Source organism: Diabrotica virgifera, chromosome 9 (assembly GCF_917563875.1).
Source record: "Diabrotica virgifera virgifera chromosome 9, PGI_DIABVI_V3a".
In the NCBI taxonomy this organism is placed as follows: domain Eukaryota; kingdom Metazoa; phylum Arthropoda; class Insecta; order Coleoptera; family Chrysomelidae; genus Diabrotica; species Diabrotica virgifera.
Window position 1 is genome coordinate 136,623,044 of NC_065451.1, and position 24,011 is coordinate 136,647,054.

General features: G+C 34.7%; 1 protein-coding gene and 1 long non-coding RNA gene across 2 annotated transcripts; one reads left to right on the plus strand and one right to left on the minus strand.

Annotated features, from left to right (window-relative positions):
- Nucleotides 1-5,535: 5,535 nt before the first annotated feature.
- On the plus strand, nucleotides 5,536-7,752 carry LOC126891419 (E3 SUMO-protein ligase KIAA1586-like). Its single transcript, XM_050660592.1, has one exon. It carries the CDS (start codon nucleotides 5,536-5,538, stop codon nucleotides 7,750-7,752), a length of 2,217 nt encoding a protein of 738 aa, XP_050516549.1.
- An 11,008-nt stretch (nucleotides 7,753-18,760) lies between these two features.
- LOC126892230 (uncharacterized) lies at nucleotides 18,761-19,994 on the minus strand. Its single transcript, XR_007700735.1, has 2 exons — nucleotides 19,587-19,994; nucleotides 18,761-19,116 (listed from the first exon to the last, which is right to left on the minus strand). It is a non-coding gene; the product is annotated as an uncharacterized LOC126892230 (long non-coding RNA).
- Between the last annotated feature and the right edge of the window lie 4,017 nt (nucleotides 19,995-24,011).

Sequence of the window (24,011 nt, forward strand, 5' to 3'; positions counted from 1 at the left end):
TACGTATGTAAGGGCGCTCCTAGAATTTTCTTCAGGGGGACGGTGAGTTAGCTGGGCCACAGATTTTTTTTAATTTAAAAAGAAAATTTGAATTTTAGTTTAATTTTTTGGTGTTAGTGTTTTGATTTTTAAAGTGTTTTTAAAGATAGCAGTGCCAATGATTCAGGTATCCATTACATTTTCCTATTTTGCATATATTTTTTGCTTTTTTTATGCCCTGGGGGTGGTTTAACCCCCCCCCCCCTCGGGTGTATCACTGCACGTACGTAGTATGCTTTTTACTTTAAAAAATAACTCGTTCTTTTGTAATACTTATATTGTGAATAAATAAAACATATTTTTAATATTAAAAAAATTAATTACATGAAGTAACTCCCAAGAAACTGAGCAAGCCTCAGAAATAATAACAGAAATTACTTGTTTTGAGACTCTAAATAAGTACTGTAAACTGGTGAATTAATCACCAGATGCAAGGAAACGCAGAGTTATTATAACTCTGCGTTAACTAGCTATAATAGCTAGTCTTTCCTCGGGTGGAATAGCTTTTCTAAACTTTTAATTTTTGCACTTATTATGTTTCTTATGCCATCCAAAATAAAATTAAAATATTTTTTTTATTATTTACAACAATCCGCTTTAACCTAATAAGGTTATTAGCGGGGTAGTTAACAGTTTATTGCACTTTGTTTAACAGATTACATTCTTTTAGATACAAAAGTAGTTTATTAGTGTTGTTATTGTCTAAAATTTCTTTAAGATTGTTTGTTAAATGGTATTTAATTATATGTCTATTGAATTTTTCACACTTTTCCACTAGCACATGCTTCACTGTAAGGGGTGAACCGCACTCATCACAAATTGGAGATTCTTCTTTTTTAAGCAAATGTTCATGAGAAAATTGAGTATGTCCAAGTCGTAAACGGGAAATATTTGTTTGCTGTCGTCTGGATACCTCGGGTGGTTGCCATGATCCAACCTTATTTTTTACCTCCTGAAGCTTTGATGGTGTGGATTTCCATTTATTGTTTCAGTTTTCGAATATATGTTTTATGACGTAGCTGTTTAGATCCATACTTACAGATTGGGGTGACATGAGAATGCTGTTATCATTTATGGCTTCTTTGGCATTTTGGTCTGCTGCTTCATTACCTGCTACTCCAACATGTGATGGGACCCAGAGAAACTTGATACTTAAAGGCAAAAAAAGAGTGCTACCCAGGTGATGACAAAATAACTGTTACCGAGACCAGTTTTAATGTTGAACTTCAAGCTTTGCTGGATCATACGGCTTTGCGTTTCATAAAATATTTAAGAGAAGTCGTAGATACGTTGAACAACACTGAAAATCAGCACGTACTTTTGATATCAAAACGGGGATGTGATGGATATCACCAAACTCAATTTAGACAAAAATTTGAAAATGTTGCAGATGATGATTCCAATATATTTATGAGCTCGATTGTTCCGGTGAGGTTGGTGTATTCTATTGGTGGTAAAACATTAAAAACCATTTGGCAGAATCCTGCTCCTTTTTCGGTGCGATTTTGCAGACCTATCAGAGCTCAATTTGTACATGAAACGAAAGATGTCACTAAGGAAGAAATGGAATACATTGAAAATCAAGCAAACAATTTGATAGAAACTAAATGAAGTGAAACATCAGTGAAAATCAGTCACAATATTTTGCTGACAATGGTAGACGGAAAGGTCTGCAACTCCGGAACGGACACTGCTTCAACTATGCGATGTTATATATGCGGTCAGACATCAAAAGATTTTAATAAATTGGAAAAATTTGCCATAAAAAATGAAGTTTTAAACTTTGGGCTCTCAGTGCTTCAACCAAGAATACGCTTTTTGGAGTTATTATTGCATTTAGCATATAAAGAACCCATAAAAAGGTGGCAAGCCCGTACACCTGAAGAAAAAAAAATTATTAAAGAAACAAAAGAGAAAATACAAAAATGTTTTAGAGCTGAAATGGGTCTACTTGTTGATATTCCTAAAGCTAGGCTATGGAAATAGTAATGATGGAAATAAGTCTAGGAGATTTTTTCAAAATGCAGAATGCTCTTCTAGCATCACAGGCATCAACGGGGAATTAATTAACAGATTTAAAGTGATTCTTGAGGTAATATCAAGTGGTCATGAGATTGATCACCAGAAATTTGACAATTATGCCCAAGAGCCCAGGCAACCAAACGACGTTTTTATAACGTAGATAACACGTCATAAAAATGACCAATTGACGTGTTTCTATGCCGTAGTAGTGACGTTGAAAATCACGTGTATTTGTCTCATCGATTTGACGTCATAATTGGGACGGTTTTAAAACGTAATCGTATCTACGTTTTTTTCACGTCGGTAAAATCACGTCTTTAATACTTTCAAAAAGTGACCTCTTTCAGATGTTTTAAAATAGTATAAAAATAGGTACATAACATATGAAACCTATAGGCATACGTTCCATGTGTCGAAGATATAAGTGCTACCATTTGTTTAAGATCGCTTGTGCGCTAGGCTAGAAGCAACATTGATTCTGCATGATTTTACCAGCCCTCACATGGAATTTTCACTAGTTATATATACCTACTTACTGTGTCAAAACTGAAACAACTAAAAATATGAAACAAAAAAATATGAAACTAATAAATAATTTATTAACAAATTATCCAGCATACTTAATATCTTAATTTAACGCTGTCTTAATATCTTCATTTAACGCTTAATTAAAAACAAATAAACATAACCTCAGATAGTTTGGCAAGAAGAATTACCGCATTAAACTAACTCACTGAGTAAAAACGCATAAAAATCTCTTAATTTACACGTTTCTTTAACTAAATATATAAATGAAAATTATTATTTTATCACACAAGACACAAACCGCGTAAACAAATGAGAATTTTCTTATGAACATTTAGCGTTACCTATACCTAAACAAAATTGTTTGGAGTCAAATACAAACAAGCAAGCTTCTCCCAATTTTGTGACGTCAGACTTAAGCTGTCTGAAATTAAAACGTTTTTTAAACGTAATTTTAACGTCATTAATCTTACGTATTTAAAATCACCTAAAAAGACGTCTATATGACATAATGTTCAAACACGTGTTATATTCAACCAAAAACTGACGTTTTCTCAACGTTATATGACGTCACTTGGTTGCCTGGGAGACTGACAAACTATATGTAAAATTGTACAGCTGCCATCCAATGTCACCTACAGTCCATAAAATTTTAATACCTGGAGCGCAGGTGATCGAACAGACAATTCTGCCAATAGGGCAATTGTCCGAAGAGGCCGCAGAAGCACGTAATAGGCATTTTCGAAAATATCGAGTGGACTTTTCCCGAAAATTTCCGAGAATTGAGTGTAACAGGGACATTTTAAATATACTACTTCTGACATATGATCCCCTCATCAGCTGTAATCGGTCAAAAACTAAGAAGAAAATCTTGCCATTTTCTGATGAAGCAAAGGCAATTTTAATTGCAGCAAAACCTAACCTAAATAGTTTAGACGACAATACTATCGAAGATGATGATGATGATGAAGAGGATTCTGAAGTTACCAGTTCGTGTTGTTGAAATCCTCTAGCAATTAATCTTGCTTTATATAAACATTTTCCTTTTTCATCATCCTTGACTCTAAATACCCACCTGTTTCCAATAAAATTTTGTTATAGTACACTGAATTATGTGAACAAACCTTTAAAATGTTGTGTTGGCAACATTGAATGACAAGTTCCTGTTCTCTGTAAGAACTGTCATGTCATACAATATATAATAATGGGTGCGTTCACCAGACAGAGAGCTTGGAAGCAGATTGTAATCGGCTTGGAAGCTCTTTTACTAGTGAACGGTGCGCTGAATTACTCGGATTGGAAGCGGTCGCCATTTTATTCAGCTCAAATTTGACGTTGTGTTTTGTGCCTGTAGCGTGGTCGTGGTAGCACGTGGTATCGTCTTGGATTCGTTCAGATTCGTTTTTTCTTTTTGTTGTTGGCTTGGCTTGTTTGGCGTTGGTGGTAAAAACGGTGATAAGAGCTAATTAATTATTGTTGTTTGTAGCTTGTGGTATTTTGAATTGTATTGAAAATGTCCGAATCCGTTGAGTATGAGCGGATATATACTCGTAATAGTGTGAATTATAAAATTACAGCGAGGGAAGAAATTCACAATTTATTAGGCCATTAGGGTATATATACTGTTTTTATTTCTGTGAAAAGTGTTTATGTTAACCCATTAACGACGAAATTGTTTTTTTTTTTCAAATTTTATAATATTACTATAATTATCAATAATCTCGTTTTTAACACTTTTACTGCCATGTGTATACCCGAATATACACAGTGGCTGTGCTCAAACTTCATATTTACGTATATGTACACAGTCAGTAAAGTAAAGACCATTTGGCCATGTGTATTCATACACGCCGTGTGGAATAAAAAAACTTTTCCACGCCACATGTATATTTTTCGTACACTAGTCAAACTACAAAAAATATAATTATAGTTATTTATGAGATAAGTGTTAAAAGTACACCTTTAAGGCACGCATGTGAAAGTTTGCAGAATGAGCGAAAGTCAGTTCTGCAATTCACATGAGTGCCTTAAAAATGTACTTTTTAACACGCATATCATACAATATTTTTTTTACAAACGTAATTACAGGACAATATCTACAAAAACTTTTACTTGAACTTGACTGACATTCCCAGTGGTGTAGTGGAGCCGGAGCGGTCCGGAGCGTCGCTCCGGCACAGCTTTTGAAGGGGGAGCGGCGCTCCGGCTACGATTTTTTCAATCGAATTTTTTATATAGGACAAAAATAGATCTGAAATTGTTTTATTTAGAAAATATTGTTTTGTCCTTTACTAAGTAATTTTTACACGTTAGTTATCGTGGTTAATCAGTTAAGGCATACGCAGCTACGATTAGGTAGTTCGTAATTGTAAGCGCAAAAGTTGAGCGAGCGACTGGCAGACGGGATAGTTGATGGATAGACATCTCAGCGGTCCGCGCCCAGCACTACCGTGTCCGTGTCACCACAACCCTCCCCCCACCACGGAAGGAGGAATAGCCACAACAATATTGAAATATTGTGTCCTTCTTATCTCTCGCCTCTCCCCCTCGATTTCTCTCTAGCTCACTCGACGCTCCGATCACCCGCGCCCCGCCCGAGGAGCGGTAGCGGAGCGAGCTGGCCCTGTACACTGTAGACTGGAGCGATACACACGGCAGTGAGAGCGGCAACAGACTGAGTCGCCGGAGTCGCTTCCCCCACCACTGAAATCCACTCCGTAGCTACTGCGCATCTCCAGCCCACCCGGCCATGCTAATCCTGCTCAGTTGTAGTTGCGTCTCGTCTGCTTTGCATAGTGCACGTGCACTGTATATTAATTTAGTGTTTCTGCTCCAATTATTACGTTACGTGTCGCGGATACCTACTGGAAGAGGTGAAATAGTTTTAATAGTTGTGTTATCTTTGTCCAACGTCCAAATCTGTTGACATAAGCTACCTGTAGTATCGCTATGGATAACTCTAAACCTAAACAAAAAACTTTAACCTCATTTTTTAGTGCGTCGGTGAAACGTGAACTAAACACGTTAGGCCTACCTAAAGGAACCAAGCAAGATAAATCCAATGTTGTTTCGGTTGATGAATTAGCTATTGGAAACTCTTTAAATAAAAACGAACAAATAAGTGAACCCAGCACATCAACGAATAAGGAAAAAGAAACAAAATGGCCTGACGTTTGGACAGAAGAGATGTGGACTCGTAAGAAGGAAACTTATCCTTGGATAGATTGCAAAGAAGGTAAATTAGGCTGCAAAGTTTGTTTTGAAGTGACAACTATGGGTGCTTTTAAGAAAGAACACGTTTCTTTAAGTCATGAGTGGCGCACATTTCAAGTTAGCTGTTACGGCTCAAACCGAACTAACCAGCTCAAATCACTTAGAAAAAAAATTATAGAGCACAAACAGTCCAAAGCACATAGTACTGCTCAGGCCATTGTTGAATCCTCTCATAAAAATCCTATTACGCAATTAGTTGATTCTGCAAATACAGCTCACATGGAATCAACTAAAGCTATTTTTAGGTCAGCTTACTACATAGCTAAGAACGACCGACCATATAACGATCATTTCGGTTTATTAGAACTTCAAAAACTAAATGGAGTAGATATCGGTGTAGGCCTTCATTCAAGATACAGTGCTGTAGAAATTATTGATCATATATCAAAAGAGATGAAGTTAAGAATATTGAATAAGGTTAAGGAAGTTTCTGGGAAAATTTCTATCATTATTGATGAATCCACCAGCATAAGTTCAAAGTCAGTACTCATAATTTATTTGAAGTGTGAAATAAGTAAAGAAAAGTCCCCTAACATTTTGTTCTTAGATCTAGTTGAACTTCCTGATCAAAGGGCCGAATCTGTTTTTAACAGTACACTTAAGTGCCTTGAACAATATGGGTTTGACAATGGTTATTTAAAACAGAACTTAGTTTCTTTCACAAGTGACGGGGCTAGTGTTATGTTAGGGAAACACTCAGGAGTGGCAAAGAGGTTTTCAACTTTGTACCCTGATATAATCGTTTGGCACTGTTTAAATCACAGATTGGAATTGGCTATTGGGGACGCAGTCAGCGAAGTGGCCGGAGTGAATCATTTCCAGATATTTATGGACAAACTGTACTCGCTGTACAGCGCCTCTCCAAAAAACAAGCGTGAGTTAAAAGACTGTGCACAAGAACTTGACATTCAGATGAACAAAATCGGAAGAGTGTTGAGCACAAGATGGGTAGCCAGTAGCTTTCGTACCGTTTCGGCTGTGTGGTTTGGCTTTCAAGCTTTGGCAAACCATTTCTCTAAAGCCATAAACGATCCTGACAGAACATCGACTGAAAAAAGCAAATATAGTGGTTTATTAAATAGGCTAACATCTCAGAGTTTTCTACTAAACTTGGCCTTTATGTTTGACATTCTTGCTGAATTGGCTTTGTTATCAGAGAGCTTAGAGAATAGAAACACTTCTATTGTGTATGCAGACAAACTGATAAACAGATCCGTAAGATATTTAGAGCACTTAAAGGAGAAGCCAGGCACGAAAGTTCTGGAAGCACAAATCGCCATAAAAGAAGGAAATTTTGCATCAGTTGTGTTAAAAACTAATCCAAAAATTGTATCGTTCAATGGACAGCAACTTATTTCTAGTGTTATAAATAACCTAAAGCAAAGAATGTTTGTCACCACATTTGATGGGGAAGCCCAATATGAAGATCTTATAAACTCTTTTAAAGTATTAGAACCTGAGTATTGGCCAACCTGCATTCCACCAAGTTTTGGTCAAACTCAAGTAGAGCAACTGTGCAAGAGATTTAAATTGAACGTCAACAAAGCTGTCTCTGCCTACAGAGACTATTTGGACAACAGCCGACAAGTGCCTGATGGATTGCAAGAACTGTTAAACTGCACTAAAATAATACCTTGCAGCTCAGCTGATTGTGAACGGGGTTTCAGTTGTATGAACAATATGGTTACACCATCAAGAAACGCTTTGACTGTTGCTCATGTATCATCATTGATGTTCATAAAAATCCAAGGTCCACCTCTCCAAGAATGGCAGCCTGAGACGTACGTCACTAAATGGCTGAGGAGCCACCGGTCTGCAGACGATTCCAGGACAAGAGTTGCAGAAAACCCAAAAAAGAACGCAAAGAAGGATGCATTTTGGCACTTACTTTGAGTATGTATGTTATAATTAATCTGATGTATTTATTATATGTATTTTGTTAAATACACAAGTTATTTGTACTGTATGTAGTTTTTTCAAATAATTCTTAATTTTTTTGGCACAGATTATAATGTTTGTGTGTGTTAAATAATAAAAAATATATATACTAATGTAACTTGTGGGTGTATTTTTTCACAATAATAAATTAATACTACTGAAAATGAAAACTTAGTCATTAACTTAAATTATAGAGTTTTTAAGGTAGATTATTATGGTTTGATACCTTAAAAACAGTTTTTAAGGTATCAAACTGTAATAATCTACCTTAAGAAAGTCTTACCATATTTTAAAGTTAAAATTATTCTTTGGAGGAGAATGTGTAGGAGGCCCTACTGTAACTACTATCACTCTAAAAGATCATTAATTAGTTTAATTATTAAACTTTTCAAAACATTTGCCAAAGGGCCTTAAAACTCACGATTTGGGTAGTAGGCTAATTTTCAAAAATTTTCCGGTAGAGGTATTGTAACAAAAACGAGGTTTTGTTGTGGCAGAATAGATATAGCTTTAAAGGATAATTACTTATTTATGGAAGTTTCCTCAAAATAGGCTAGCTGGAAATTGAAGAGACTAAACAGTAGGGCTCAGGGAAGGATCAGGCCGTATTTGCACGCCCTAGTAAGACGGTACCTAATGAAATACTGGAATGATAAAGAAAATAAATGAATATAAGGAGTAATGAAAAGAAAGGGAACTACTGACCAAGAAGATATTCAGAAGTAGTGTTGAGCGCCAGGGAAGAATTTTATAAATTCTTCTCCACGTGACCTATATTGCTGTACCTAACTGATACTATTAAAATGGTACTATTAAAATGGTAGGATAATAAAACATATAAGTATGTACAACCACATTTAATAAAAAAAACCTATATACCCTATATACAATTTTTACACTAGCTAATTATCCGACGTACTAGGCTAGTACACTGCTGTCAATAATGCAGGTTTTACAGTAGAAAAAAAATATGTAATGAATTTAGTATGAATAGGTATTTACCTTAACAACTTATTATTAATGAGGGTTACAATATTGGTTGACAATACCGTATCTAATCGGAGGTGACAACATCCGACAACTGGAATAAATATTATTAAATAGGATATGACCTAGATACTGTGCACATTATCTTACATATGGTTTATAAATCCCAGGCTATTTTAAATAAATTAAATAAGGGTGAAATATAATAAAAATTGTTGAAAAATATTGAATATTATGTTAATTATGGTTAAGAACAAACAATGAGGGTATATTATTATTAGAGTGATTTGAAAGTTATTGATACGAAGAGAAAAAAAAAATAGTAAAATTGGAAGTTATTATTAAAACAAATTGACATGCAAATTTAGTTATATAAAAACCTGTCCCTACAAAAAGTAGGCGGATTGCTTCTTCCAACCTTCGGTGAAGATGATGAGGGGAGAGCCAAATAAGGTATCCTCTGGTTCCCAACCCTAGGGAGGTACTCCACACCAACAGGAAGGTACGGCAAGCAGGTAGCTGCCCAGTATCGGAAAACTCAACTTTTATTCCACAAAAACCAAACAAAACATCCACATTCCATCCAAAATATCCCCAAAATGATTATGTATTCCAAAAAAAAACAAATTAAAGTATGATTGACTTAATTTTCCATCTTCTTATTTTCTTCCGTGGCTAAAAGCATAAGAATCTCCTATTAGCTGGTGTTCCTTAAGTACACAAAAAACAGGGCATATAAGAAAGGTATAAAAACCTTATAAAAATTTCTAGAAAAAATTACCGAAAAAAGAGGAGCTATTGACATTTATAAGTAAGTGTCATTAACCTTGAACAAAAATGGAAATGTAAAGAAATGGAAGGACATATGAACCAAGAAGATATGTATATATTGCAATAAGGGATTACTTTATAGACGTAGATACTAAAAGGAAATGAAAAGTGTCATTACTTCAGAATCTATTTTGAACTGGAAATTTAATTTGAAAGAATTTTTCTTGTAGAAACATGAATTTGATAGTGAGATTGACTCGTTAAGACCTGATGTTTTATATTCATAGAATAACAATTATAATATTACTATAAGTATTGTATTGAGAATGAGAACCATGTTTTTTTTACAAGAATACTTAATAGCCGACTTACCCACTGTTTTCCAAAAGGAAACTTGGAAATAAAACTCTTCCTCTCACCGCACAAATCCCAAAACAAAAAATAGCTCCTTCCAAAATAAACCAATCTTATAATAAATGAATATTTTAACTAAATATTGTATTCTTTAAACAGTGACCACGGAAAAATTTACTTGTTCATCCAACCAGATTGAAAATTGAAGTGACAATCCTCTCCGATGGGCGATATGACATGCCCCTCCGTCGGAAGCCGTACAGCCACAAGCTAAGACCAGAATTCCCCAAGCGTAGTACCAACCTTCTATTATATTTGGTCACAAATCTAGGTAACCCGTTCTAAGCACGAACGCATAACTGGTTGCATACTTATTAGGTGGCTTATAGGAATAAATATAATAATATCGTAACGATGGCACTCATCGTTACATTCCCCCATTACTCGGAAAAAAAAATTGATCTTAGGAACAATTTTTTTCCATATATACTTATAAATACTCAATGCAAGTATTCATAGAGAAAAATCACACGCTGTGGGATCCAACACAGGCGTGAACAAACCAAATAGCAAAAATATAGTGCGAACCTATGATTACTTCACTACTCTAAACTAACCTATCGTAGGACATCGTCCAAACTCGTAGGACCAGTCCTCTGATATATATCCTAAAGACCAAATTGTGTTCCAGTTGATTTAGTAGATTTATATAAAACCCCAAATTATAGTCAACAAGAACACCATAACCACAATATTCGAATACAAAACTTAATATAACCTATACGACGACTAACTTACTCACACTTACAGCTGACTCGATCGATTATACCTAACCGCAAACTATGAGTCATGTAAATGGGGTTGTCTTAATGACCAATATATCACATATGGTACCAACATACCTAGTTAAGGTTTATTATAACCCTTTGCTAAATTTCATAATTCAGATAAATTCTAATCAAAAAAATGTCGAATGGGACGAGTAGTACAAACTGTTCTATCGATGGACAACAGATTTAAATAGAGCATATCCAAAGTGAACAGTCCGTAGAAATCTCGTAGCCAATTCTCAACATGCAAAAAAAAATAGACCACAGTATAACCTAACCTAAATATAAGAGTCATTAACAAGAAAGGGGAAAATTTATTGTAGCAAGACTTTTATCCTAAATTGATCCGACAGTGGACAACAGATTTATAGGGAAGCATATCCAAGGTAGAACAATCAGGCAGATTTAATTGAGCAATGCTACACTTAGCGCTAAATGTACTAATGATGATTACATATTTGTTACCATGACCCTAACTCAACTGATCATCAGATCTGTATCAGATTCAATGGGAGATCTATCTAAGGGTAACTAATCGAATAGTTGACCTAACAGAAGTTAGCTTACTCTGGGATTCTCTAACTATAGCTATAGCTACAACAGATTGATAAGAATGGCCAGAAGAACCTAACCAATATTTCGAAGTCATCTCTCATGAAAGAATTCAAGAAGTCACATATTAATAACTCTTATAAATAAATCCAATTATGGAAATACTAGAGAACAGGTAAATCAATTTCTAAAGAAACTGCAGATTAAGAAAATGTTCCCTAGTTACTCACAGAGAACAGGATATTGATCCTGACCCTAAGGTACATATGAACAAAAAAATTTAGTTCCTCGGAAAGATGATGCTTGAACAAAATAATCCCTCGGTGAATACAAACGCTACAATATTTCAATATAGTAAAGAAGTTACCATCATTATCAGAATAATAAAATAGTAAAACTTAAGAAGGATAGATAAACATACAAGTTAAGACTAAGTTTCTTCAGAATGAATGTAAACTGAAAATCGAATAAGAATGCCTAGTGCATGATTAAAATGATGATTAAACATTCTATCATATAGATTCAGCATCTGAACTAATTGAGGTATGGCTTGGAACTAGACAACTGTGAGCAATGAAATCTGCTTCCTATCAGGTGCACAGTCGATAAGCAACAAGTCTCGAACCCACGTATTTGCATAGCCAAGCTGGCAAACCACTTTCCTAAGAAATGTTCACTACAATAAATAATGAAATGGTTTCATAGTCTTTGTCATAAATTTAATCTCAATTAACTTTATCAAAATTTGGACACATGAAGTATGACTTTGGAATCACACTGTATACTAAAATTGCATTTACCCAAACAAATATCACAATGACTTCTTTAGACAAAAATAAGCTAATGTACCAAGGAATCATGCTAAGCACTGTTCCATTAACTTTCCAGTAGAAACTACAAAATCAAACACAAAACTAAACCTATTTGGTAGATACACTAATCTACAAGTGATGACAATATAAGCATAATCACATACAAGGTGTTAACAGTTCCATACCAGTTCAATATTAAGCCCAACTAAGCTAAATCTCAATAATAAACTAATGACATCTCAGATACATAGAATATGGAAAGCTAGAAAGACTACTATAATAGATAAAACATAGAGTCCCTATCTGGTGACTAAAATCAAAATCCAATCGTTAACCTATTCATTGAACAATCGAGTATTTCTAAAGTTTAGAAAGAGGAATTAACTTGATCAATATTGTTAAGTTAATCTTCTTCTGATGACGAAGTTTCTAAGTCGTTGACAGTATTATCTGGTAATAAGTCCTTTATATGAAATCGACCAAGTTTCCTGTTGGACGAACTATCTTTTAATTCATATATTAAAGGAGAGATTACTTTACTGACAACACATGGGACATATTTCTGACAAAATTTGGCAGAAATAGCATCACCTTTACTTGACTTAACAAAATTACGTTTTAATACCCGATCACCAACAAAGAATCGCAAATCTCTTTTCCTCAAATTGTATTGACTCTGTGACTTAAGGTAAGAAGATTTTAACTTCTTTCTGATGTCTGCAAATATTGGAGGCAAAGTCTGAATATCATCTAAACGATGAAGCTTCTCAGAGATCTGAGGGAGATTTGTGGAATTGTCCGAAATTAAACCAAAATAATCACCAGACAAAGCAATATTCCTACCAAAATTTAAATAAGCTGGAGAACATTGAGTAACTTCATGGACCGAAGTTCTTATGGCTTGAGCTATCGAGTGAATATACTGGTCCCAAGCTCTGTGATCTGGATATGTGTATGATCTAAGGGCTGTTACAATACTGCGGTTCACTCGCTCACTATGATTAGCTTGCGGATGGTATGCAGCATTATAAAAGATCTTCTGAACTTTGTATTTAGTTAGAAGGTCTTTAAAAGCCTTAGACACAAATTGAGGACCATTGTCACAAGACACAATTTGGGGAACACCAAACAACAAAAAGACTTGTTCCTCCAAATATTTCACAATGGCAGGGACAGTGGCATTCCGAAGAGGAAAAACTAGTGGAAATTTTGTAAAGTAGTCCACAACCACCAAACAATAGGTATAGCCATTGTAGCTACGAGGATATGGTCCAATCAGATCCATGGATATCATCTGCCATGGGAAGTCAATGTTCCTAAAAGTACCCATTAATCCAGCTTGTGGCATAGTACTTGGCTTGCAAGTAGCACAAACTTTGCATCTAGAAATATATTTCTTGATATAGGTGCGCATGCCAGGCCAATAATATAATTCTGCTATCCTACTAAATGTTTTATAAGAACCAAAATGACCAGATGTCACATTATCATGAAATGTACGAAGAATTTCATCCCGGTTTGCTGTTGGGACAACAATCTTCCAATCAGACATATTAGACAAAGCTTCTACTGAACTAACAACATGCTTATAAAGGATATTATTTTCTACTTTAAAGTCAGGATACTGATCAGGTTCTTGGGTAACCTTTTCCAACATTTTCTGATACCATGCATCCGGAACTAAAGTGGATAAGTCAAGAAGATTGACATCAAACGTTCGAGACAAAGCATCAGCTACTACAACACCATTTGCTTTACGATGGACGATATTATAATCAAAGGCTGACAACTTACAAATCCATCGAGACAAACGTTGGGATGGGTTACGCATAGAATGCATCCAGAGTAAAGAACTATGATCAGTAATAAGGGTACACTTACGACCTTCTAAATAGTAGCGGAAAGCCTCCAAGCCATGAATAATAGCAAGGAGTTCACGCTCTGTAGTGGAATAATTTTTCTGAGCCTTATTAAGCTTCTTACTAGTATATGCTATGGGGTGTTCAGAACCATCTTTCATCTGAAAGAGTACGCCACCTGAAGCGGTGTTTGAACAATCCGTCATGAGGTAAAAGTGTTCACTGAAATCAGGTGAAGTCATGACCGGAGCACTGGTAAGAGCTTCCTTAATGCGATGAAAAGCATCATCGGCTTCAGGAGTCCAGGTGATAGTCTGGCCCTTTTTCCTATTCTTAAGGAGGTCAGTAAGGGGTGATAATAAAGTAGAATAAGAAGGCACAAATCGACGATAGTAACCACACATGCCCAAGATCCTACGTAATTGTGTAGTAGTTTTAGGAATGGGGAAGTCCTTAATAGCGGTTACTTTATCAGGGTCTGTTCTCAAACCTTGATGATCAACAACATATCCTAGAAATTTCAAATTAGGACGACAAAAATTACATTTCTCTAAATTAACAGTGAGATTAGCCTCTTTAAGGCGTGAAAATAACTTCTCTAATATCTCAATATTTGAAGAAAAATCAGGAGTAACAACTATAATGTCATCTAAGTAATAAAATACAAATGGTTCAAGTTGTGGACCAATAACCAAGTCCATTAGACGACACATTGTTTGTGGAGCTGAAACTAGACCGAAAGGCATTGTGACAAATTGAAATAACCCTTTACCACTGACAGCGAAAGCAGTATACTTCTTACTCTCTTCGCTTAACGGAATTTGTAAGAAGGCTTTGGATAAATCGATCGAAGAGATATATTTGGCATTCTGAAGTTTGCTAAGAATTATATCTATCCGAGGGATGGGATAAGCATCTCGATTAGTAGTGATACTATTAAGTTTGCGACCATCGAAGCATACTCGGAATGATCCATCCTTCTTCTTCGTCATCCATAACGGCGAACAATACGAAGAATTTGACTGTTCGATAATGTTTAGAGAGAGCATCGAATCAATTTCTTTACCCAAATCTGCTTGCCATGCCTGAGGTATGGGATATTGATATTGTCTAAACGGAGTTGAAGTGTTCACTTCGATAGTATGAGATATTAAATGTGTACGGCCTAATTGGTATTTGGAAGAGATAGAAGAAAATTTAGAGATAATATTCTCTAGCTGGTTTTGTTCTAAGCTAGACAAACTAAAGAACTCACGAATGGCACTTACAGTTGCGACATTAAAGGAAGATATAAATAACGAAAAATCTGAACAGTTTAATGTACTATTAAATGCATTTAAGAAATCCATGCCAAGAATTATAGAATTTTTAATTGAAGGGATAACATAAAATGTAATCATTTTCCGAATATTGGCAACTACGATTTCTGTGTCAAATTTACCTGTAATTGACTGGATAGCACCATCTGCAGTAGAGACTTGTAAAGAAGAAATAGGCATAACATTAATATCCGTGTTTTCTAACAATTTCAGCGAATTCGAACCTATTAAAGAAATGTTAGAACCACTATCTAATAGAGCTAAACAAGATTGTCCTAAAATTTCAATTTCAAGATAAGGTCGGTTATCATTATGTTTCCTAACTAATAACGAATTTATATCAAAATCCAAAATATCTGATTTATTTTCAAAATTATCTGGTATTAACATAGACATATTATTATTATTTACAAACGTACAACCAGGTATAGAATTTGGAACTGTTTCCTCGTCTTGATTATGCTTATTACTAAAATTCCAGCTTAATACTGGAGGGGATAATCTACGATCAAGCGAACCGTACGAGTCAACTGAAGTGTTACTAACAATTACTTTTTCCCTGATTTCGGTTGGCGTGCTGGTCTCCGGTTGGAAGTGTTTCTTCCTTCCTGAGAGGGTGTGTTTGAGCTGCTGGCGGGTATTGGACCTGAAGCTTCGTCTACAGCTGCGGTCATATTCCCTGATGGGGTTGCTGGTTGAGGAACGCTCAGGGTACGAGCCTCTGCATGCTCGTTTCCCGAACACTTAAAACAGTTACGTTTAAGCGTATTTTCTCTACCACAACCGTGACAGAAAATCCGTGTTTGGGGTCTGGTACAATCCCGAAATGTGTGACCAACAACCTGACAATTCCAGCAAGACAAAGAATAAGTAGTCACAGACACATTCGGTGTATGGGGTCTAGATTGCCAAGAACGATTTCTTGAGGGTTGAGAATTAAAACCAACAGGACCAGAATTGAATTGCGAAGTGGTAGGGGAATTAAGAGACCAAGATAGAGTTTCCTCTAAGCGTTTACATTTTTCTGTGAGGTCTTCTATAGTGGCTATATCAACCAGTGCCAATTGGGCATGGTAAAAGGGTAACAAACATTTTAAAATTATCTTTATTTTTGCATGATCTGTTAAAGGAGTATCTAAACGACTACACATACCCAACATGGTGTTAATAAACATAGTCACTGATTCTCCCGGTTTCTGCTTGCGGTTCTTGATCTCGTCTAAGAGATCAGTTTGGAAAGAGTACGGCAGAAAGTCAGATTTTAGTTTCTGAGCCAAATCAGTCCAAGTGGTAAAGCTACCACGGTTGTTCATAAACCACGTAAAAGCATGGCCTGTAAATAATTCGGCAGAAGCCGAAAAAAGATCTTCCTCACTCACACCTCTCGAAACACGAAGACATTCTACCCTATCTAAAAATGAAATTACTTGGTCATAATGACCTTCACCAGAAAACGAAACTCCCCACTTATGTACCTGCACAGGCTTGGGATGTAACAAGGAATTAGAGGCTTGAACTGAAGAAACAGGAGTGGACGTGGCTAGAGGATTTACTCGAGAATCGAGTTCACCTTCTAGACTGAGAATCCTAATGGACATAGAGCGTTTGTAAAGTTGTTGCTCCTCATCTGAGCAACATAATAAGTGGACACGACCAGAGATATGAGCAAGACCTGAAATGTATCTAGAATACATGCTATCATGGACAGTCCCTCTAAAATGATTTATCTTTTGCGTAAGATCCTCTAGTGTCTCATTTATTCCTTGTTGTTGTTCCAGGAAAGGAATAGCTGCAGCTGAAATCTGACGGAAACTCCTATTTCCTTGCTCTTGTTTAAGAGCACCACGCAATAGACTGCGTTTTTTATCACATTTAGCGGATTCTTCAACCTCTATTTCTCTTATCCTCAACTCATAATCTACCTCCTTAACTAATAAATGCTCTGGCTGAAAGGTACACATGGTGGCAGGAAAAATTTAGTAACAATAAGCCCAACCCAACAACGACAAACCGAACCCAACCCAATAAACTCACGACCCAATTAACCGACAATCTACTAAACAAGCTGCTCAACTGACGAGCTGCTAAACTAACGACCGAATAAACCGACAAACCAAATATAACCGAGATATATATTTGGGGTAGATATTTAAAATAATTTAAGTAACTGTTTAAACGAAAATGTATATAAAAAAATGAAAACTTTATAAATTATATATAGGTATGGTAAGCAAAAATTTAACTAACTGTAGTATATTGTGGCTGCACCTAAATCAGACGTAGTAATGTACCTAGATATCAAAAAAAATAAATCATTCAAAATTTTTCAAAATAAATATCCAGGTATCACCAAACCGACCAGACCGAAATGTCAACCAATATACCTGTTCAAATATTATCCTACTCACGATTTACAATTATTATTTTAAATAAATTAAAATAGTACCAATACAGCAATACAAGTGCACTAGTGTATTTTCCAAATAACGTACAAAAGGAATCAAAAAAAATATCTCTATATAATTACAAAATATACAACAATGAACCAGAAAGATACTTACTAGAAAAATTTACAATAAGCAACAAAATAAAGAAAGGTACTGTCTTACTGAAAATCGGGCTCCACGTTGGCGAGCGTCAATTGTAACAAAAACGAGGTTTTGTTGTGGCAGAATAGATATAGCTTTAAAGGATAATTACTTATTTATGGAAGTTTCCTCAAAATAGGCTAGCTGGAAATTGAAGAGACTAAACAGTAGGGCTCAGGGAAGGATCAGGCCGTATTTGCACGCCCTAGTAAGACGGTACCTAATGAAATACTGGAATGATAAAGAAAATAAATGAATATAAGGAGTAATGAAAAGAAAGGGAACTACTGACCAAGAAGATATTCAGAAGTAGTGTTGAGCGCCAGGGAAGAATTTTATAAATTCTTCTCCACGTGACCTATATTGCTGTACCTAACTGATACTATTAAAATGGTACTATTAAAATGGTAGGATAATAAAACATATAAGTATGTACAACCACATTTAATAAAAAAAACCTATATACCCTATATACAATTTTTACACTAGCTAATTATCCGACGTACTAGGCTAGTACACTGCTGTCAATAATGCAGGTTTTACAGTAGAAAAAAAATATGTAATGAATTTAGTATGAATAGGTATTTACCTTAACAACTTATTATTAATGAGGGTTACAATATTGGTTGACAATACCGTATCTAATCGGAGGTGACAACATCCGACAACTGGAATAAATATTATTAAATAGGATATGACCTAGATACTGTGCACATTATCTTACATATGGTTTATAAATCCCAGGCTATTTTAAATAAATTAAATAAGGGTGAAATATAATAAAAATTGTTGAAAAATATTGAATATTATGTTAATTATGGTTAAGAAAAAACAATGAAGGTATATTATTATTAGAGTGATTTGAAAGTTATTGATACGAAGAGAAAAAAAAATAGTAAAATTGGAAGTTATTATTAAAACAAATTGACATGCAAATTTAGTTATATAAAAACCTGTCCCTACAAAAAGTAGGCGGATTGCTTCTTCCAACCTTCGGTGAAGATGATGAGGGGAGAGCCAAATAAGGTATCCTCTGGTTCCCAACCCTAGGGAGGTACTCCACACCAACAGGAAGGTACGGCAAGCAGGTAGCTGCCCAGTATCGGAAAACTCAACTTTTATTCCACAAAAACCAAACAAAACATCCACATTCCATCCAAAATATCCCCAAAATGATTATGTATTCCAAAAAAAACAAATTAAAGTATGATTGACTTAATTTTCCATCTTCTTATTTTCTTCCGTGGCTAAAAGCATAAGAATCTCCTATTAGCTGGTGTTCCTTAAGTACACAAAAAACAGGGCATATAAGAAAGGTATAAAAACCTTATAAAAATTTCTAGAAAAAATTACCGAAAAAAGAGGAGCTATTGACATTTATAAGTAAGTGTCATTAACCTTGAACAAAAATGGAAATGTAAAGAAATGGAAGGACATATGAACCAAGAAGATATGTATATATTGCAATAAGGGATTACTTTATAGACGTAGATACTAAAAGGAAATGAAAAGTGTCATTACTTCAGAAACTATTTTGAACTGGAAATTTAATTTGAAAGAATTTTTCTTGTAGAAACATGAATTTGATAGTGAGATTGACTCGTTAAGACCTGATGTTTTATATTCATAGAATAACAATTATAATATTACTATAAGTATTGTATTGAGAATGAGAACCATGTTTTTTTTTTACAAGAATACTTAATAGCCGACTTACCCACTGTTTTCCAAAAGGAAACTTGGAAATAAAACTCTTCCTCTCACCGCACAAATCCCAAAACAAAAAATAGCTCCTTCCAAAATAAACCAATCTTATAATAAATGAATATTTTAACTAAATATTGTATTCTTTAAACAGTGACCACGGAAAAATTTACTTGTTCATCCAACCAGATTGAAAATTGAAGTGACAATCCTCTCCGATGGGCGATATGACATGCCCCTCCGTCGGAAGCCGTACAGCCACAAGCTAAGACCAGAATTCCCCAAGCGTAGTACCAACCTTCTATTATATTTGGTCACAAATCTAGGTAACCCGTTCTAAGCACGAACGCATAACTGGTTGCATACTTATTAGGTGGCTTATAGGAATAAATATAATAATATCGTAACGATGGCACTCATCGTTACAGTATAGCTCCGGCACAGCTAATTTTACCACTACACCACTGGACATTCCAATTTTATATTTTTTGACATTACATCAAAATGTAAAATGCAGTGCCTTAAAATATTTTTTTCTACAACCACTATTCAAAGTGCACTTTTCTGCACGGTTTTATGTTAGCAAACTTGATATTTTCTCACAGTATAAGATATTTGACATTAGTGTGCAGAAAAGTGACGTTTCTGTGCCGCAAAGTGACGTTTCTGTGCCGCAAAGTTCTTTTCTGCACAGTTGACTACCTCATTCTGAGTAACGTTATATTCTGTTTACATCCGTGGACTACCGCATTCTGAGTAACGTTATATTATGTTTACATCCGTGGTTAAACTTTACACAAATATATAACCTATAAGACAATTATTATATTTAACTATAGCATAGAAACTAAATTATGGATGTTACAACTGTTTTATTTTACAATTTTATTCATATTAAACATTTTATAATTATCAAATAACCAATAAGGATTTAGCAACCTGTGCAAGAGACGTCGAATGAAGTAGGTTTTATGTAAATCCGTGACTGCATAAATATAATGTCAATAATGTGTAATAATTGTTTAAATTTAAACAAATTAAGGCAGTGCATTAATTTTTTAACTGATTTCTGTGCAATTTATTTAGGTATAAGGAATTTAAATTGATTAGTAGGTATTAATTAAATACAGTTTAAAATTTATCACATAGGTACCTATTATAATTAATCGTCGTTTGGAAATTGTGATTTTTATTTTTAGGAAAAACTGCGCTTGTAGAAAAAGTATAGTGTGAAACACGTGCAGAAAGGTAATTTCTCACTCGTTTGAATTGCGGCACTCGCTTGCGCTCGTACCGCAACTTTTCAAACTCGTGAGAAATTAGTACCTTTCTGCACTTGTTGCACAATATACTATTAAAGCACTAGTGCCTTAAAGTAGCATTTTTAACGCTCGTATGGAGTGCTAAAAATTGCATTTTTAACACGCTTGTAGAAAAAATTATTTAAACCTGTCTAAGGTATATGTTGATAAACAATAAATTTAAAATAAATACATTTTTATGAAACAATTATTAGTGTGGCGCACAGGACCCTTCTGGTGAGTTTGGTGTGACAGTCAAAGTGTTGAGGAAATATTCATGAAATTAATTTACATCTTTGCATTTTTTAATTATAACCCGTCCTATAAATAGGACAGTGGGCGTTAGGGTTACCGTAATTGAAAGTATGTATGAACTATTTAGGAGAATTTACATTTTGCTTACATCTATTTTATTTTATTTACATCTAATAAATACAAGTTTATTTTTTATAAAACAATGTTACAGTACATTTTCCACTATCCTCTCGTATTTGCATGAAGTGTCGTTTCCTGTCTAATCATATGTCCAAAAAAAACTTGTGATGATGATATACTGGGTCTTCTTACTATGCTCCTTGAGTCAATTTTAGGTAGGGAGCTGCTATAGATCGATGAAAATCTAATAAAGTAATATTTGACTCATTTGTACAGAAAAGCTATGAATTTCTTAATGGCATATTTTTCAACAAACCAGTAGTGTTGATTCCAACGAACTGTCAATACTGATGGAATGGCCCCGTCCCACGAGATTGCGGCCAACATACAAGAGAGAGACAGAGAATGCCAGGGAAGCCATGTAATTTGAGTTGCCTATATAAACTTAAATCGGGGAAATGGACCTCATATTTTTTAACTTGGTATCAGGGCTGATGGGCAGTATTTCAAAATTTAAATACTTTTTTGTGTTTATATACGTCAGAACTCTCTTCTTCATTAAAAGAAGTACTGGTTTTAGTCTTTCTTTTTGGTATATTCTATTTTTGTAGGTTTTAGAACTGCGCCATGATATATTTAATAAATGTAAGTAATTTTATTGTGTATCACTTAATGACATTGCCAAAAAGAAAGACTAAAACAAGTACTTCTTTTAATGAATAAGAGAGTTCTGGCGTATTTAAATACAAGAAAGTATTTAAATTTGGAAATACTGCCCATCAGCGCTGATACCAAGTTAAAACAATATGAGGTCCATTTCCCCCTTTTAAGGTTATATAGGCAACTCAAATTACATGGCTTCCCTGGCATTCTCTGTCTCTCTCTAGGACCTATATCTTGTATGTTGGCCGCATTAATGGACCATTGTATGTTCGCTTCATGTCCATTCCATCCGTATTGACAGTTCGTTGGTTGATTCACTCCTCCCATATACCTAGTTAATATAACTTTCAACACTTGTTGAGAAATTAATTGTTTTCCTTTAGGCTTTCAATCACATATCTACTAGTTTGTGGGAGACATAATATATTATTGTTCAATTTTACAAGAATTATTTCTCTGTTTACGTCAGACCGAAAATCATATGTACCTAAGCTTACTTAGTAATGGTTTTTGTATCGTGTATAGGACATTTCGATAATCTTTTTCCGCCAAGGTTCCTGTTGCTCGGTATCCACATTTTTGTAAATGAATTAACAAATCTATTTAGCAATTTTTTTTGCCAGCGTAAGGTCCAGTTCTCATGACAAGCGCTTAATGCGCTATTATGCCGGTTTTCCACCAGAGAGACAGTTTTTAGAAACACAAACAGAAACTTTTTGAACGAAAAAAAACAAAAACAAAACTGAAACAATCCCAAAACTCTTGTTTCCATTTAGCGGACTTCATTTTGTTCGAGTTTTGTTTTTGTTTTCGGTCCTTTTCCACCGGAAAACAAAAACAAAACACAAACTCGTGTCGACAACAACATTTGTTGTCGCGAGGAAGTCAAAGCAGTTTTTCTTTAATTAAAACAATGTTTTTTTCTCAAGATTTTTTTATTCTTAGTTGTGGATGGTTAATATTGAAGTCATTGGAAAAAAAGTAAGTAAATATAATTATGTTCGGTGTACTAGCTGTTTACTAGCCAAATAATCACTTTAAACGGTACATATATATTTTTTAGTAAATATAATTCATAAATGATAAAACAGTATTGTTTTTTAGGAGAAGAAGAAAACGCAAACACAGATATTGGGTTCGATCACTTTTATCTAGAAGAGTGAACGATGGTGCTGCACAATTGATGAACGACATCCAAAATGATGACTTTGGGTTGCATGGGGAACTGCGCTCATCTTTTCATAATTTTGTGAGAATGTCTTCCTCTGATTTTGAAGAACTAATTACATTAATTGGAGGAAAAATTGCCAAGTTAAATACAAACTTCAGAGATTCAATTTCTATTAAAGATCGATTAGCAGTAACACTGAGGTTCCTTGCAAGTGGGGACAGTTATCAAAGCTTAATGTACTTATGTAAAATATCTGTTCCCTCCATATCACGAATTATACCAGAAGTGTGTGATGCCCTAAATGAAGTTCTTAATGATTACATAAAGGTAAGCAATTAAAAATACTATATATTTTATTTATTTCTGATTATTAAGAAGAAAAACGAAATTAATACATTTTAACTTACTTTTAATACATATTTTTTTAATTAATGTCCTGAAAAAGTGATGAAAAAGCTTCTTTTAAAATACTTGTCTCTCCTTGTATTGGGTTGAAATCATTTGTCTCGCTTAAAGTAATTACTTGAACTTTCTGTCCTGACATTGCACTTGCTGATGAATTGTCAGATATGACAGCCCATGACGGTGTGGAAGGTGAAGGCATTGGGGTGCAACTGCTTTGTGGAAGGTGGGACCTGCGAGCATCAAACAATATATTTGTAATCTGCTGTTGCACAGTAATCCTTGAGTATTCAGTTTTTAAGCTTCTAATATTATTAGCTACCATCTCTCCAAATACGTCATATTTATCACGCTCTTTTTTTTTCATATACTGATTTCATCATATTAAATACTTGTGTGCTTTCACTTTCATTGTCTTTCTCCACATTTCTATTGGTTTTCTTTTTGGGTTGGTTTTTTTATGTAAACTCATTTTCAGGTGCATTTGAGGTTGAAGCATTTTGCATACAAAACTTGTCAGTTTCCA